We start from the raw sequence: 15,003 nt of genomic DNA, 5'->3' as shown, positions 1-15,003 counted from the left end.
GGTCGTGTACTAGCTGCTTGGACGCTGCGGGCACGGCGACGCTGGAGGCCGGGCAGTTTCTCGACCGCTTTGCCAAGCCGGCGCTGGTCGACGAGCGCGACGAAGACGTGCGTCGCGCCAGCTCACCGTTGGGCCATGCACTGGACCTCCTCACGGGTACGCACCTCTACCGCCTCCTGGAGTTTTGCGCCAAGGTGGCGCCCACGAACGAGCGGCTGCGCGAGAGCGTGCGGTGGCACCTCGTGCCCTACGTCCACGACGTCCACCCGACGCGGGGTGTCGCGCTCGAGTCGCACCGCATGTGCATGGTGCTACTGCTGCTGGAGGATGCGGTCGCGCGCCGCCAGGTTCTCAGCAGCCATTTTGCCAAGGCGACCGTCGTGGCGTGCGACGCGTTCTGGGCCACGTACGCGGCGACGTTTGGCGCGTCGGTTGCCGTCGCCGCGCAGGCGTCCATGGCCAAGTAGAGGCAAAGATCGTGGATTACACATATATATGTATGTACCGCGTTAGATCTCTACGTGGGCCAACGACGACAATCCATGTCTACGTGCAACTTACTGCTGCTTGGGCTTGAACGACTCGGGGATGATCGGGCCGTCGTACTGGTCCGTGGGGTAGCCGAGGCTGCGGCGAAGGGGCACGACGATAAGGGGCATCGAGAGGCCGAGCGTGCCAAGGGCGAACGACGCGACGACCACGGGCTCGCGGTCCATGTAGTAGCGGAAGAATCGGCCGGCGGCGCTGATCATGCTTCCTCTTCGAACCGCTGGTTTTTGGAAAATGACTGGCGATTACTCTCCGGATGGTCGCCAATATTAATCGGCTTGCCTACCAGAGCCAAGGTACTTTAAAAACCGCCGCCTTATTCTCATTATCCGGTATATTCGGCATGCATTGTTCGATTCGGCACACACAACAGAACGAGGCAGCGAGAGATACAGAGAGATGGGCCGCAGGCTCCGGCAGCAGCCACCTCGGGCAGCGATGAGGCTGCTAGCAGAGACAAGGCAGGCTGGCAGCTCGGAGCGACGACGCTCGGCGGTCGATACGCATGGGGCCAAGGCTGGACTACCCACGCGAGATGCGGTACTGCGGCGCTGGATGGACACTGGCGCATGGAAACGGGACGCGATGGAATAGAGAGGTTACTACAAGCTAAATACGAAGGGCAAGAAGACGAGATGCTGCAATCAGTTGGCGTCGGGCACGGAGCGTTGGACAACGTTGAGCATGAGGTTCATGACGACGCCAACGACGATCCCAACCTTTTGACGACGCGGAATCGTGCGCTCCCATAGCTAGACGACGCATGCATGAGGTCACTACATATAGGAGGAAGGAACGTACGAGAAAGAGCATGAAGAAGCCGAGGATAAGGCCCATCGCGACGCCCCAGATCATGTCGACCTGCGTCCCTTCGTTGTCGCCACCCATAAGCGCGAGCTCCGGCATGTCGATGCGGTGCTGCGTATCAAAGTTGGCGCGGAGGGGCAAGCTACCCGGTCGCGGGCGAACGTTGAGGGCTACGATGAGGACCTGGCATGAGCCACATGCCTGATAAGAGAGACGAACCAAACTCGGACTGCGGACCCTGGGACGCCATCCACTCCTCCTCGACGCGGTAGATGCGATCTTCGGCCGTCTCTCCTACGTCAGCGGATCCTTCTCGTGAGCGAGTGAGGCTACAAGACGGCGATTTACCTTCGCGGGGCTCGGACTGGTTGATCATGGCCGATACTTGCGGGTAAAAATACAGGCGGAGCGCTTGCACTTCTTCGCGGCTCAATCGATCGCGCAAGCTGTCAAAGCCGCGGCGGCTCTGCGAGTCGGACGCGTCGTCTTCCTCTTGCTCTTGCATCTACTTGATCGTTCGCACCATTTTCCATGCTAAAGGAGAACGCAACCTGCTGGACGACGCATTTCGGTGGCGCCGCACTCATGGCGCAATGGATGAAGTCGTCTGTTTTGACGTGGCAGGCGAGAAGCGTGGCCGAGTCGTCCGAGAGCATCTTTCCCTAAATGCATGCCACGCGTCCGTGCGAGGTCGCCCGAGCATGGACAAACCTGGTGAATGAGGCGCAGGAACTTGCCCTCGGCGTTGGCCTTCTCCTTGATGACGCTCTTAAAGGCGCCAACGGTCGTCGAGGCCGGGAGCTCGATCGTCAGCGGCCTCTCCGAGAGCGTCTTGACGCGCAGCGTCAGCATCGCGTCGGGCGTCGCTTCGACGATCTGCACACCATCACCGCCTTCCATTAGTCTCCATCACATGGCCTCATGGGCGCGAGGAAGCGCGCATGCTGCCCGTACCAGAGGCTGCGTCTCGAGGTCGATCTCATCGCCGTAAGCGATCGCGCTGGCTTGCATCATGCTCGCCCGTTTGTTCTATTGCACCACCGTCGGCCCAAACTGCGATGGCATTCAAATACCAATCTTTTATTTATACTCTCTATTTGTATGGCGTATGTCGATTTTAATTCCTGCTTGCCGTCACGCTACCGAGCAAGCCAGTACGCAACCGATCTTCAAGGTACATTCAATTCAAAAGCACGTGATTACATAGTAAAACCAAGTCGGATTAAAATGTGGAGTAAAATCACATTCATCCAGGATCTGGATCCCATTCCACGCAGCCACGCAGGTGGCACGGCCAACGCCGCCAGCTTACGTCGCCGCCGATCATGGCCGCGCTGGAGCAACCCGCGCCTGACGTCGAGGCATGGATGTGCATGCTCTCGGTCTGTAGGCATAGGCGACTTGCTCGATGCTTCTGCAGAGGACTTGGCAGGCTCGCTCCACTGCATCCGTGACCTATCGGTGACCATTACAGAACACTCGGTTCGACGGAACGAATGATGATGGCCTTGCCAGCAACCCGAGCTGGCGCGCTCCGGCTACACGGGGCTACTTGCTGGAGGCCCTCGAGACAGAGGCTTGAGCCAGCACGAATCTGCTGGTGGCGAACAACACGTCAGGCCTTGTACTTGTATCTCTTATTGCATTCGACAGCATCTAATAGCTCTAGTGCTATGTTGGATTAGTCGAGGTGCATGGGCTGCATCTCAAGCGTATGGTCATGGAAACGCGCGAGCACGTCGCGGAGCGATGCGCCATCGATTTGACGGTGCACAAGGAAGCGGCGATGTTGCATGTCGAGGAGGATGGCACGCGGCTGATCACCACAAGTGTCCTCTTCCAGGCCGGCCATCTCATGGACCTTGACGCGGAGCCAATCATCCTTGGTCGTGCTCACAAAGAAGAGCATGCTTGGGCCGTCCGTGTCGTGACTGCAGCCGTGGTCGCTGCACGCCGGTTGGTGCGGCTCCGCTTCCGCTGCGAGGATCGACACCTCGGCCTTATGCGCCGCCAGCGCGTCGGCCTCGAGCATGTTGCAAAACGTTACGAGCGTTGGCTTGCTGGTGAGCGCATACCCGTTCGCGGACGGTCCAAAGCGGAGGTCCACGACGCTGTGGGCTGGCCACGGAAACGCACTCTTGCTTGCAATGGCCCCGATCGCATCCTTGTTGATGACCGGACGGTCGGGTCCGGGCCCGAGCACGAGTGCGGCCGGAAGGCTCTCGACGTTGTACGCATCGGCGAGCTCGGTCAACGCCGATGCCGCCACGTCATACGGCAGAGCTCGCCACGGCATGGACGCCACCATTGCATCGTACTCTTCCCGTGTGTCGTCGGCCGAGATGTAGAGGACGTCAAGAAGGCTGCTGTTCTTGGAGACTGCGTACGTCGCTGCGAGGTGCGTCATAAAGTCGTCCGTCGGTGCTTTGGCCGTCGCCGCGGCGAAGTAGAGCACGAGCGTCTTGTGTTGCATCGATTCCAGCAGAAGCGCTTCGGTGTGCCCATCGTTGCCAACGACGTCGCTGCCAAGCATGTCCTGTAGGGTCTTGGGCGCGTACGGGAAGGCGAGACCTTGCGGGTCGACCCACACCTTGTCTTGCACGTTGGCATTGATCGTCGCACCGGTCGGATCGAGCACGACTAATGTCGGCGTGCCGTGGACGTGGTAGCGCTGGGCGAGCGAGGCCTTGCGCGCCGTGTCGAGGAAGGGCACGGCGAGCCACGGCATCGCGTCAAACGCTTCGTTCGCCGTCGCGTCGTCGCTGTCACCGCTCACGTAAACAATCTCAAGCTCCAGCTGTGCGTGCGGTCGCGTGTAGTAGTCGACCAAGGACGGCGTGAAGGCACGACACGACGCACATGCCTGCGCGCCAAAGTAGAGCAGGACTGTCTTCTTCTCGAGCGCACTCGCCGTCGCAACAGACTCTTTCATGCGCGGCACCGGCTTGCTGGGAATCGGCGCCTCGGTAAACGTGCGCTCGGGCGTCGACGCGGCGGCGTGGCAGGCGCGGCACACGTCAAAGTTGTCGTCTTGGTCGCAGGCGTAGCGAGCGCCGACGATCTTCTCGCCGCAGATATCGCACACGTGGCGCCACTCGTACGTCGCTTCATACGCCGCTTGGTCGACGACAATGTCGGTACGCGGCGCGCCGTTGCGCAAGAGCGTGGGGCCGACAAGGTCGACGAGCGTCGAGGCCATCGTGCTGCAAGATGGTGTTGTGCGCAGCGATTGGCGGAAACTCCCGCGCACGTAAACTGCCTTTGGATTGGTAAATAAGCCAGTATTTATAGCGAATCCGACGCGTGCTATGGAAAGCATCGTTGCGGATTGGTTGAAAGCTAAGATTTTGGCGCGCGATCTACTCGGAACTGCGATCGTCACTGGAGCTCGCACGGGATGTTTGGCTTCGAGCTCGCGATATACCGATGGCTAAGCGGCGTTGTTGCAGACGGTCCACCATTATGCAGAATGCTCGATGGACGATCCGCACCTCGTTTGTCCTGTCTACAGGTGCCTTCCAGTGAGCTTTATCATGTTGACCTGTCGTACGATGGCACGAACTTCCAACGTCACAACTCGATTCGTTCTGCCATGTATATTCGATCCTCGACGACAACCAAAGCGACCAGTGAAGGTGCGCTCGTCGTCTCGATCACGGAGCTTCTTGTCGCATGCAATCAGCTCCTGCAATCAGCCCATGCAGCGCTGGACAAGGCCGAGAGTACCCACAGAACCGCGCAGCAGGTGTCGGCACAGTGCTCGCAAGACTCGAAAACCGCCCGCCGAGAGCTCGAGCTCGAGCGTGACACGGCTCAGCACCTGTTCCAGGTCCTGTACATAGAGGCCTTGCAAAAGACTGCAGCTCAGGACATCGAGCTGGCCAAGCTACGTCCCCACCAGGAGGGCAATACGACGCTGGCAGCGCGCGTTGCGAGCCTTGAAGCGGAGCTACGTGATGCGGCGCTAGGTTTGCAGCAGCAAGCGGATGCCAAAAAGTCGAGTCTCGCGTCGCTCAAGTCGAGTCTCGCATCGCTCAAGTCGGAGCTCGAGAAGCTCATGCTCGACTAGGAGCTTGCAGTGGCCAACACGATCGCCAAGCTCAAGCAGAAGCAGAAGGCGCTCAAGGTCGCGCACAAGAAGATAAAAACGCTCGAAGCCGAGAACGCCAAGCTCAAGTGCACGATTGCCAAGGGCGGTTCCCAGCCCCCGCGCATCAAGGGCGGCATGAGTATCCCGTCAGTTTTCAAGAGCTTCTACGGCAACAAGGGCAAATCAGCGACGACGGCGACCAACGGCAAGACGGTCACCAACGGCACGTCGCGGCCGGGGCTCAACCGCGTCGAGAGCAAGGCCCGCGTCATTACGAGCAACTTGCCGCCGCAGGAGTCGTTCAACCTGGACTCGCTCCCGGAGGCGCCGCTGCCGATGGGCTGGGAAGCCAAGGTCTCGCGCAACAACGGCAAGGTGTACTACGTCAACAAGTCACTCAAGCTCACGCAGTGGGACCGTCCGACGATCGAGACGCTCAAGCTCATGAAGCAAAAGAAGGCGCAGGAGACGACGGCGGCGGCGGCGACACCCGCGGCGCCCGTCGTTTCGACAACAACAGAGTAGAAGATGAAGGAAGAAGGACGTCGTATGTAGGTATTATATTGAGTCTGTTGGGAATGCAAGAGATATTCGGGTTACGTGATTGCGTCTTTTTAGAATTATCAAGTTGATAGAGAACATACCGCGCCGTCTGACAGCCTCGTCTTGTTGTGCGATGCAGCTCCACAAACTGAAACCGTTGAAATGAGCTCACTAACAACACCAAGGACGTGGGGTGGGCGGGCCGTGCAGTACGTAGTAGCACGCATGCCAAGTTTGGAGACTCGTTCACATCGCCTTTTCAGTGTCACCGCCGGAATCCACGGATGTCACTTTCGGAGGGCAGTGACCTCAATAGACGAGCCGCACTTCAACTGTCCTGTCGGGCTGCTTTCACGAAACAATCAGCATATTGACCTGTCCAACGATGGTGCGCGCCTCCCACGTCACAACTATTTTTGTTCTCCGATGCCCACTAGCTCCTCGACGACGACGACTGCAGCGACCCGTGGTGGCACACCCGCCATCTTATCACAGTACCTTGTCGCTGCCTACAAAGAGCTCCTGTCTGCGGCCCATACCAAGTTCTTTGAGGCCGAGAGTGCCCACACAACCGCGCAGCAGCAGTTGGCGCAGCGGTTGCTCGACTCGGAGGCTGCCCGCCGAGTGCTCGAGCGTGAGCGCGACGGTGCACAGCACCGGTATCAGCTTGAACGTACACTGTACGTAAAGGCAGTGGAAGACATGGCCGCGCAAAATGTCGAGATGGCCAAGCTGTGCCGCGGCCACGAAGAGATGACGGCGCTGGCAGCACGCGTTTCGAGCCTCGAAGGGGAGCTACGCGCAGCGACACTGGCGTCGCAGCAGAAAACAAGTGCGCTTGAGATCACGTTGGCCAAACTTCTCGACGACAATATCGTCCGAACGGCCTTGAAGGACATGAACGACGACATGCTTTCGCAGATCTCGGCGCTGGAGCAGCAAGTGCTCGCGATGGAAGCACGCCACTCACAAGACAACTTTGCCACTTTGAAAGCGGTCCTGGGGCTGGACATGACTGATGGAGAACTTCAGACCAAGGTTCATGTGATGTCGTCCGAAATGGCGGCTATGCGCTATGAGCTGGTCAAGCTCACGTCCAAGCAAGCTCTACGCGACGGGAACCAGCGTCGTTCCAAGTGAGAGACAGCATTCGTGCACCTTGAAAAACGCCCTCTACGAGGTAATTTTACTGGACAAAGAAGACATTTCATGTTGTATTCCCATCAAAACATCCATAGTGTCAGCCAGTTATCGACTCTATGAATACATATCCCATTTCAAGTGTGTAGCTAGACCACTAGGTCGTAGATACATGGTTGAGTTTGCCTTTTACGACAGTTACGAAACCACCAAAAGAAAAGACAACTTGTCCATTACTACATATCAAATCGCAAGCATTGCACTATACAGCCGGCACCGTTGGCTCAGAACGAGAGCGCTTTCATGTCGAGGGCCTTGTCCTGGAACTGCTGGAGCGTCTTTCGGAGCGCGTCGACGTTCAAACCGTCGTGCACATACGCACTGCCGCCGCGAACGTCGAGGAGGATCGCGTACGGACCCGTGACGTCGTCGTCCTTGACACCGGCAATGTCCCGGACGCGGTCGCCGAGGCCACCGGCGGTCTTGACCGTGAAGAAGACGACACTCGGTTCGTCCTGCACCGTGCAGACGTCGCCGGTGCAGACGGTGCCACGACCGCACTCGGCCGCGAGCGTCTTCATGTCGGCTTCGTGCTGCACGAGGTCGTCGCCCTCGAGCGTGTGGCAGTACGAGACGAGCGACGGCTTGTCGTTGATCGAGAATCCGTTCGAAGACGTGCTCACATGGAGGTCCACGACGCTCATGGGCGGCCACGGAACGCGCTGTTGTCCGTGTCGCTCGTAATCGCTGCGACCGCGTTCTTGTTGATGACGGCCCGCGTCGGTCCTTGGTTGACGCCCAGCACGACGACCTGCGGAATCGTCTCGAGCTCGTAGAGTTCGGCAAAGTCTGTGAACGCCGTCTTGGCTGCGTCAAAGGGCACGGCGAGCCACGGCATGGCCGAGAGCTTGTCGTCAAACACGTTCTGGCTCTCGTCGCACGAGAGATAGAGCACCTCGAGCTCGTGGCCATGCGCCTTGGCGCTCTCGTAGGCGTCCACGAGGCGCAGCGTGAACGCGTCGCAGTCCTCGACCGCCGCCGTCGCAAAGTACAAGAGCAGCACCTTTCCCTTGAGGTCGCCAGCACCAAAGACGGCGCCGTCACGGTTGACGAAGCGGTCGCCGAGCATTTGGCGGAACGTCTTGGGCACATACGGGAAGGCGAGGCCGTCCGGGTCGGACGAGATCTTGCCGCGCGCGTTGGTCGTGATAACAGCACCCTCTTCGTCGAGCACGACCAGCGTCGGGATGCCCTGCACGTTGAACTTGGTGCTCAGCGCCTCCTTACGGTCGCGCTCGGCGTACGGCAGCGCGAGCCACGGCATCGAGCCAAAGTACTCTGCGAACGCCTCGTCGTCCGAGTCGGAGCTGACAAAGACGATTTCAAAGTTGAGCTGCTTTTGCAGCTTGGTGTAGTACGTGGCGAGCGTCGGCGTGAAGCCGCGGCACGGACCGCACCAGTGCGCGCTAAAGTACAGCAGCACCTTCTTGCCAGCGAGGATCTCGGCCGTGGCGACAGCAGTCGACGAGTGCGGCGCGACCTTGTCCGGGATCGGCGCCTCGGTGAACGTGCACTCGGGCTTGAGCGTCGCCGCCTCGTGGATGCACTTGCTGCACAGATCAAAGTTGGCGTCCTGGTCGCAGCCAAAGCGCTTGCCGACGATTTGGTCCTCGCAGCCGTCGCAGCCGTGGGGCCACTCGAACGCCGCCTTGTACGCGTCTTGGTCGATGGCCACATCGGTGCGCGGCGGTCCGCTCTGGAGCAGCGTCGGTCCGAGGAGGTCCAGAAAGGCAGAGGTCATGCTGATGCTGGTCAAGGGGCAAAGGCAAAGTGAGCGTGGTTGCCGAGATGTTGAGCGACGGGATTGGTTGAACTCGAATCTGGGGGATGGCCGTTGGGTTGTGGCCAATCACATGGCCGCAAGACGGCGTGCGCGCGTTTGATTGGTCGCTGTCGGAGCCGCTGAATGGTGGTCGTTGATATGCTCCACGAATCCCTGGAAGGTTGATACTCGATACGGGTCGCTTCATGTAGCCAGGGGCCCTCGGTACAGCAAGTTTAGCAATATGTGACTATGGTTTTATAGAAGCTCCTTGATAGTTTTGTCGAAGAAGAGCGTGACGTTGCACAGAGCTGCGACGCGACTGCGTGCTTTTCTCGAACCATTCTTCGAGCGGACGTTCATTCCGCTGCACGTTTGCCTCCTCCACCCGAGCAGCTGCGTCTTTGACATTGGGACTGAGCTCAATCCCCCGCAAGGAATCCACACAGAAGACGGCAATGCTTAGGGGTGAAATTTAATGTCGACGTAGCGCGCCGAGCTCTTTTGCTTTTGGTGCAGCGACTTGGCGTCCGTCGCGAGCGCAAACTGGTTGGTCGAGCTGCGTCGCTCGAGTGCGTGGGCGACGTCACGGGGCAAACCACGCTTGGACGACGTGGCGTGCTGCGCAGTCGACTACAATGTTCAGAGTACGCCACGCTCGTCCCGATCCTCGTAGAGCCACCTGGAGGTGCTGCATGGCTTCTTCGACGTGACGTGGCGGCACGAGCTTACGGTACGCCATCGAGCTCGCGACCTCGGCGTCCGTGGGTGGTTTGAGCGGCGTCTCAGCATCAGCTTCGTCATAGCTACACTTGTGTCTACTGCACGGTTATCATTTTGGTACATCGAATGTGGAAATGCGTAATTTGAATCAGGCGATTCGTTGCTGACTTGGTCCACTCTAGTTAATGTGGTGAATGGACAAACCAGCTCTGATACACACGCTCAAGATGTGTCGAGATGCGTTATTAGGCCCAAGATATGTCGTACTAGTACATAGTCCATTTCGGAATCTCTATTCTGGTTCCCGACTCCATCCAAAACGACGCCTGTCAAACAAACCCCACACGTGTGGTTTGACAGACCTCTACCAGTCTTGTCCGTTGAGCCCATCGCAGCAAAATACTCGAGCCGACACAACTCAATACAACAGACGTCGGCAATGCGTCTCTCGGTGCTCAAGGCGGCCCACAGCGCGACGCGCGACCGGTTGATAGCGACACAGACGGAGCTGCGTCGGCTGCAGCGCGAGATTGCTCTTGTCGAGTGCAAGACGCTGCCGCAAGTGCCCCAGTACAGGTTCGGCTCAAGTGCTGAGGTTACATCCCCGCACGAGGCGTACGCTGCCTTCCAAGAGCGCACGGAAGCAACTGCACGCTTCGCGGCCATGCAAGCCGTCGTGGCCCAGCTACAGCAGAACCAAGCCGCGCTCGAGAAAGATCATGGCGAGTTGAAGATGAAAGTAAACCGACTCTCGGCGGCGCTGGATCGACCGATCGCGTAGTTGCCTGATAGCGAATTAACCATTGTTCAATCTCTATAAGCGCAGCCAACTCGCTAATTCAATAATACACGTCATGGGTCATGTCTGAGGCTCACTGACACACCCTGCTCTTGTTTGAAAGTCATTTCCATTCGTGTGCACAGAGTCTTGCTCGCAAACCAACTGCTTTCCTGACCAGCAGAAGCCGTCGTTCTTGCTGCGCGGTCGCCCCACCTCGGCAGTCTGCAACGACCGAGGTACTGAGATACCCGGCACTATATCTTCCTGGATCGTCAAGGGATGCCGTCCGTATTTATCCTAGTGGAAAGTATCTTGCGACCGCAGCACGTCCTCGGTGTGTTCGTCATTGATGGTCGTTTCAACCAATCAAATCAGCGCTAGCAGCTGATTGGGCAAAACTCACGCGATTCGATCGCGGGAAGAGGCAGTCTTGGAACGCGTTACTAGCAGAATGACCTCGGACCCCACGCCATCGACCGACGCCGTCGCCGCCCTCGAAGCCGAGCTCGCGGCCCTCAAGCTCGCGTACGAGCAGCTCGAGGCCGAGAATGCGCAGCTCAAGGCCATCATTGCGCAGAGCGAGAAGGACAAGACGCTGCAGCCCGACGTGGCGACGGACGAGCCCGAGTCCGCAGCGTCGCAACTGAGCAACGCGCTCGGCCGCATCAAGAGCGCCGTGGTGTCCAAGACGCCGGCGGCGTTCCGGCGCAATGACTCTTCGTCGCCGCCTATCGAGACCGCGGCCGTTGAGCCTGCAGCGCCAGCGCCGACCGCGGAACCTGTCCGCCGCTCGTCGTTCCTTGGCTACGCTGTCGCGTCCATCAAAGGACGCTTGGGTCTTCCAGGCGTGGCCGCGGCCAACAAGAGCGATACGAACGATAGCGCGACCGACGCTGCGGACAGCACGACGGCCGGTGCAAGCGACGTGGCTCGCAGTACGAGTGACGCTGCCGACACGACGATTGTCGCCGCCGACACCGCAACTACCTCAGCTCACACGGCGACCGACGCTGCCGAAGACGCGACCAAGTCGACAAAGAAGAGCACAGAGGAAACTGTCGCTAGCTCAGTGGACATCGCCGAACCAACGCTCGACGCTGACAAGAGCGCCGACAATGACCAACCTGCGACCACGTCGGGTGCATCGAGCCAGCTGTAAGTCAGCCGCAGTCGTACGAGCTCGTCGGGCCAACCAGCGGTAGACACCGTGTCGACTCACCCGAGCAACTAGCAACGACTAATCGAAAAAATTGCGTGTACTTTATTAACAAAAGCGAGTCGTTGCCAGACCGGACACAAACTACAAAGGAATTCAAGTCGCTGGACGAGAGACACAATGTACCCCTTACCAACGACCAGTGCTGCGCAGCAGCAGCGTCTGAGCCCTTCCGTTGGCGACGACGAAAACGAGTGGCGTCGCATTACCCATACCTTATCGAACATACGTCGAGGCTTGAGAGCGCGATAACGTGCACACAAGATTCTCAAGCAATGTTATACATTCATATAGCCTTGACCATAGTGATTGATCCTTGTAGTCCGACAAATGTGACACCATCAGGCTACCACGCCAAGCCAAGCAGACCACCATTCAACGTGGAGAGGGCGATCCCACGGCATCGCACAGGATCTCGATAAAGCAACCAGACCAACCTGCGGTACCTTGAATTCGGCGCCCATGGAGTGGCTTTTCAAATCTCAAGATGGCGACCATGGGTGGCGACAATCTTCCTGCATTGAGCTGGCAGCTAGTTTTGCTGTGTTGATTAACGCGAATAAACGTCATATCTATCGATCAAGAGACTTCATAGATAGATATGGCGTTTATTCACAGGCTCGATGTGATTTTTGGGCAAAAGCAGCGACCATGAGCTCACACACACTCGAGGGTCTCTACATACATGGCGACTTGGCAACCCAATGCAAGGTTGACTTATCTTGTTGCTTGGAGATAGCAGAGAATAACGAACGCTACTGGGTCGGGCCCGACGTGCCGGTGGCATCTCCAGACCACACGCTGCATTGGAGATGAGCTTGCTCGGACTGGACACCAGAGCCACACAACTCATGGCAACAATGGACAAGCGCTGAAAAGCACGAATGATGTTGGGGTTGTGACGCTGGTTGTGACCAATCCGTGATGAGATTGCAATTTCCGGTCCGAGAAAACCTACAGAACAACCAACGCTATGGCGAGTACTCGTACGGCGCAGGAGCAACCGCCGCCGACCGAAGCCCGCGACGACGCAACGATGGCGACGGCTTTGCGGGACGTCGTCGAACGAATGTGGTTCCTGCCGCCTGGTTGGCAAGAGCTATTGTATGACGCCTTTGGTGGGCTGCCTCAGCTGCCGTCTGGCTGGCAAGTCAAAGTGAGCCGGGAGCACGGCTTGCCCTACTACGCCAACAAGGAGCTGCGCCACACGCAGTGGTACCATCCAGGACTACACGGCGACGCATCCATTCCTCGAGAGATCTCTGGCTTGAAGCGCGCGTGGCGTCAGCTGCAAGAAGAACGCGAGCAACGTGCTGCCGCCCAAGTAGCGCAGCGCCAAGCAGCAGCAGACGCTGCGCGCCGGGCGATCCTGGATCGACTGGAAGACCTCGAGGGACCCACGGCCTTGTACGCCAAGGTGCGCAATGTCCAGGCTATCCTGCGGGGTTTCGTCCAGCGACGCATATACCAACGCCAGCACCGCGCAACCCGCATTCTCCAGGCCAGCGTGCGCCATTTCTTGCTGTCGGGCAATATCCGACGCATCAATTGCGTGCCCACCGTGCAAGCCCCACGTGTGCCAGGTAGTCTCGGACGCTTCGTCTGGTGGAGACTATATTCAAGGCTAGGTTAGGGAGCTTGTCCGTGTGAATCAACACCGCCATCCCCTCCATACTGTGCAGAGAGACTGGCGCATACATACTACTTGGCACAAAGCTTGTGTGTGTATGGAGCCGTGCCTGAACAAGCAGCCGCGATCGCCTCAACCACCATTGTTCCATGCTCGTGGTGCTGAGTGTCGGTGCCAGAACTATTCACATCCTCTCGTCTCACGGAATGGCGAGCGGACGACGTGACCTTGTCGGGCTGGTGTACATACACATCGCTTTCCCATCCCTCGTTCCCACTGCTTCCCTCGCTCCCGCGTTTCCTTCTCACTTTTCGCATGCGCGATGGCCTGTCTTGTCTTCAATCCAGAGGCAGCGTATAGAGACACTCGTATCGTCCATGACTGCAACGGCCTTCGCTTCCGCTTGCAGCACCTGGCAGCTCAACTTCCCGCCCAACCACATTGCACTAGCTCACTGTTTTGAGGCTGGCGCGGTTTCCGCACCCAAGACAATCTGAGAAGACGCCATAGCTACTTCAATGCTTGCCTCGGCGGTTGCAGAGCGCTGCTGTAGGGTACCCGTGCATCTGGTCGCGCGCCGATGTCGCCACTCCAGCAGCACTCGATTTGTGTCAATGACCTCGATTTCAGCCAATCACAGAAGAGGACGCAGCGGATTGGGCAAAACTAATATCACGCGAACGCAGGTGACAGACAAAATGACGACGGACGTCACACAGCAGCCAGCCCTCGAAGCCGAGCTCGCAGCCCTCAAGCTCGCGTACGCGCAGCTCGAGGCCAAGTCGGCGCAGCTCGAAGCCGAGAACGCGCAGCTAAAGGACGCCCTCGCACGCAGCGAGAAGGACGACAAGCCACAGCTCGACTCGCTCACGGACGAGCCCGACCTTACGCCGGCGTCGCACCTGAGCACTGCGCTGGGCCGCCTCAAGACCGCCGTGGCGTCCAAGGCGCCGACGGCTTTTCGCCGCTACGAGTCGCCGGTTGAGGGCGCGCCGACCGAGACGACGTCAGCACGGCGGTCAGACCCAGGCAGCACCGACACGACGCCGCGAACATCCTTGCTCGGGTACGCCGTAGCATCCATCAAAGGTCGCATTGGTCGCCCGGGCGCGGCGAGAAGCGGCAGCGTCGACGCAGCCGACGCGTCGTCGGACGACCCGACGTTGCCCAAAGGCTGGGAGGCCAAGGTGAGCCGCTCCAACGACAAGACGTACTACATCAACCGGTCGCTCAAGATCACGCAATGGGAGCACCCGAGCACGATGGTGGTCATGCCGGCGACAGGAACGAAATCCACGGACGAAACAAACCTCGACTACAAGAGCTGCGACAGCCCGGCAGAAACCGAGCCCGCGGACGAGTGGCCGCCGCTCGCGCCCGGCTGGCTCGTCAAGGTGAGTCGCAGCGGCGGCCGCACGTATTACGTCAACCCTGAGCTCAAGCTCACGACTTGGGAGCGACCGACGGCGTCGGCTTCGTAAGCGGCGGTCGATGGCGCTGCTCGCCCTCGTTCGCCTGTGCAAAGCCCGGTGCTGCATGGGTACCTGGTTCAATGTGAATGTCAATGCAGTTTTACGCGGAATACTACCTCATTTTTACCGCAAAAAACTCGATATGTGAATGTGCATGTAAATGGCGTCGTATAAGCCATTGCACAACCTGTCGTGCCTGAGTGGAGAGGAACGTCAGGTTCGCGCACTTG

The 15,003-nt window shown here is 58.8% G+C and overlaps 12 protein-coding genes across 12 annotated transcripts; 7 read left to right on the top strand and 5 right to left on the bottom strand.

The window, feature by feature from the left end:
• Nucleotides 1-468: 468 nt before the first annotated feature.
• SPRG_02535 (hypothetical protein) lies at nt 469-875 on the bottom strand (the record flags this gene model as incomplete). The annotated part of the gene is made up of 2 exons (XM_012341107.1): nt 469-787; nt 836-875. 2 exons carry the CDS (start codon nt 873-875, stop codon nt 558-560), a joined length of 270 nt encoding a protein of 89 aa, XP_012196497.1. The 3' UTR covers nt 469-557.
• Nucleotides 876-1,077: 202 nt separating this feature from the next.
• SPRG_02534 (hypothetical protein) lies at nt 1,078-2,420 on the bottom strand. The gene is made up of 7 exons (XM_012341106.1): nt 2,311-2,420; nt 2,068-2,232; nt 1,908-2,018; nt 1,705-1,861; nt 1,576-1,650; nt 1,351-1,526; nt 1,078-1,301 (listed from the first exon to the last, which is right to left on the bottom strand). Exons 1-7 carry the CDS (start codon nt 2,368-2,370, stop codon nt 1,194-1,196), a joined length of 852 nt encoding a protein of 283 aa, XP_012196496.1. The 5' UTR covers nt 2,371-2,420; the 3' UTR covers nt 1,078-1,193.
• Nucleotides 2,421-2,681: 261 nt separating this feature from the next.
• On the top strand, nt 2,682-2,856 carry SPRG_02533 (hypothetical protein; the record flags this gene model as incomplete). Its single annotated transcript, XM_012341105.1, is given in 2 exon segments — nt 2,682-2,742; nt 2,753-2,856. The coding sequence occupies 2 exon segments, from the start codon at nt 2,682-2,684 to the stop codon at nt 2,854-2,856; spliced, it is 165 nt and encodes a 54-aa protein (XP_012196495.1).
• Nucleotides 2,857-2,957: 101 nt separating this feature from the next.
• SPRG_02532 (hypothetical protein) lies at nt 2,958-4,555 on the bottom strand (the record flags this gene model as incomplete). Its single annotated transcript, XM_012341104.1, has 1 exon — nt 2,958-4,555. The coding sequence occupies one exon, from the start codon at nt 4,553-4,555 to the stop codon at nt 3,038-3,040; it is 1,518 nt and encodes a 505-aa protein (XP_012196494.1). The 3' UTR covers nt 2,958-3,037.
• Nucleotides 4,556-4,948: 393 nt separating this feature from the next.
• On the top strand, nt 4,949-5,971 carry SPRG_02531 (hypothetical protein; the record flags this gene model as incomplete). Its single annotated transcript, XM_012341103.1, has 2 exons — nt 4,949-5,378; nt 5,436-5,971. 2 exons carry the CDS (start codon nt 4,949-4,951, stop codon nt 5,969-5,971), a joined length of 966 nt encoding a protein of 321 aa, XP_012196493.1.
• A 444-nt stretch (nt 5,972-6,415) lies between these two features.
• SPRG_02530 (hypothetical protein) lies at nt 6,416-7,129 on the top strand (the record flags this gene model as incomplete). Its single annotated transcript, XM_012341102.1, has 2 exons — nt 6,416-6,635; nt 6,684-7,129. The coding sequence occupies 2 exons, from the start codon at nt 6,416-6,418 to the stop codon at nt 7,127-7,129; spliced, it is 666 nt and encodes a 221-aa protein (XP_012196492.1).
• A 221-nt stretch (nt 7,130-7,350) lies between these two features.
• On the bottom strand, nt 7,351-8,930 carry SPRG_02529 (hypothetical protein; the record flags this gene model as incomplete). Its single annotated transcript, XM_012341101.1, has 2 exons — nt 7,351-7,851; nt 7,884-8,930. The coding sequence occupies 2 exons, from the start codon at nt 8,928-8,930 to the stop codon at nt 7,414-7,416; spliced, it is 1,485 nt and encodes a 494-aa protein (XP_012196491.1). The 3' UTR covers nt 7,351-7,413.
• Nucleotides 8,931-9,413: 483 nt separating this feature from the next.
• On the bottom strand, nt 9,414-9,693 carry SPRG_02528 (hypothetical protein; the record flags this gene model as incomplete). The annotated part of the gene is made up of 2 exons (XM_012341100.1): nt 9,414-9,584; nt 9,634-9,693. The coding sequence occupies 2 exons, from the start codon at nt 9,691-9,693 to the stop codon at nt 9,414-9,416; spliced, it is 231 nt and encodes a 76-aa protein (XP_012196490.1).
• A 420-nt stretch (nt 9,694-10,113) lies between these two features.
• SPRG_02527 (hypothetical protein) lies at nt 10,114-10,455 on the top strand (the record flags this gene model as incomplete). Its single annotated transcript, XM_012341099.1, has 1 exon — nt 10,114-10,455. The coding sequence occupies one exon, from the start codon at nt 10,114-10,116 to the stop codon at nt 10,453-10,455; it is 342 nt and encodes a 113-aa protein (XP_012196489.1).
• Nucleotides 10,456-10,868: 413 nt separating this feature from the next.
• SPRG_02526 (hypothetical protein) lies at nt 10,869-11,614 on the top strand (the record flags this gene model as incomplete). Its single annotated transcript, XM_012341098.1, has 1 exon — nt 10,869-11,614. The coding sequence occupies exon 1, from the start codon at nt 10,907-10,909 to the stop codon at nt 11,612-11,614; it is 708 nt and encodes a 235-aa protein (XP_012196488.1). The 5' UTR covers nt 10,869-10,906.
• Nucleotides 11,615-12,740: 1,126 nt separating this feature from the next.
• Nucleotides 12,741-13,381, top strand: SPRG_02525 (hypothetical protein; the record flags this gene model as incomplete). The annotated part of the gene is made up of 2 exons (XM_012341097.1): nt 12,741-13,254; nt 13,300-13,381. The coding sequence occupies 2 exons, from the start codon at nt 12,741-12,743 to the stop codon at nt 13,302-13,304; spliced, it is 519 nt and encodes a 172-aa protein (XP_012196487.1). The 3' UTR covers nt 13,305-13,381.
• A 570-nt stretch (nt 13,382-13,951) lies between these two features.
• SPRG_02524 (hypothetical protein) lies at nt 13,952-14,925 on the top strand. Its single transcript, XM_012341096.1, has one exon. It carries the CDS (start codon nt 14,000-14,002, stop codon nt 14,780-14,782), a length of 783 nt encoding a protein of 260 aa, XP_012196486.1. The 5' UTR covers nt 13,952-13,999; the 3' UTR covers nt 14,783-14,925.
• The last annotated feature ends 78 nt before the right edge of the window (nt 14,926-15,003 follow it).

The sequence above is a fragment of the Saprolegnia parasitica genome, assembly GCF_000151545.1.
Source record: "Saprolegnia parasitica CBS 223.65 unplaced genomic scaffold supercont2.6, whole genome shotgun sequence".
NCBI lineage: Eukaryota > Oomycota > Saprolegniomycetes > Saprolegniales > Saprolegniaceae > Saprolegnia > Saprolegnia parasitica.
Note: the sequence above shows the minus strand (reverse complement) of the source record. Positions and strands in the feature narration are given on the sequence as shown.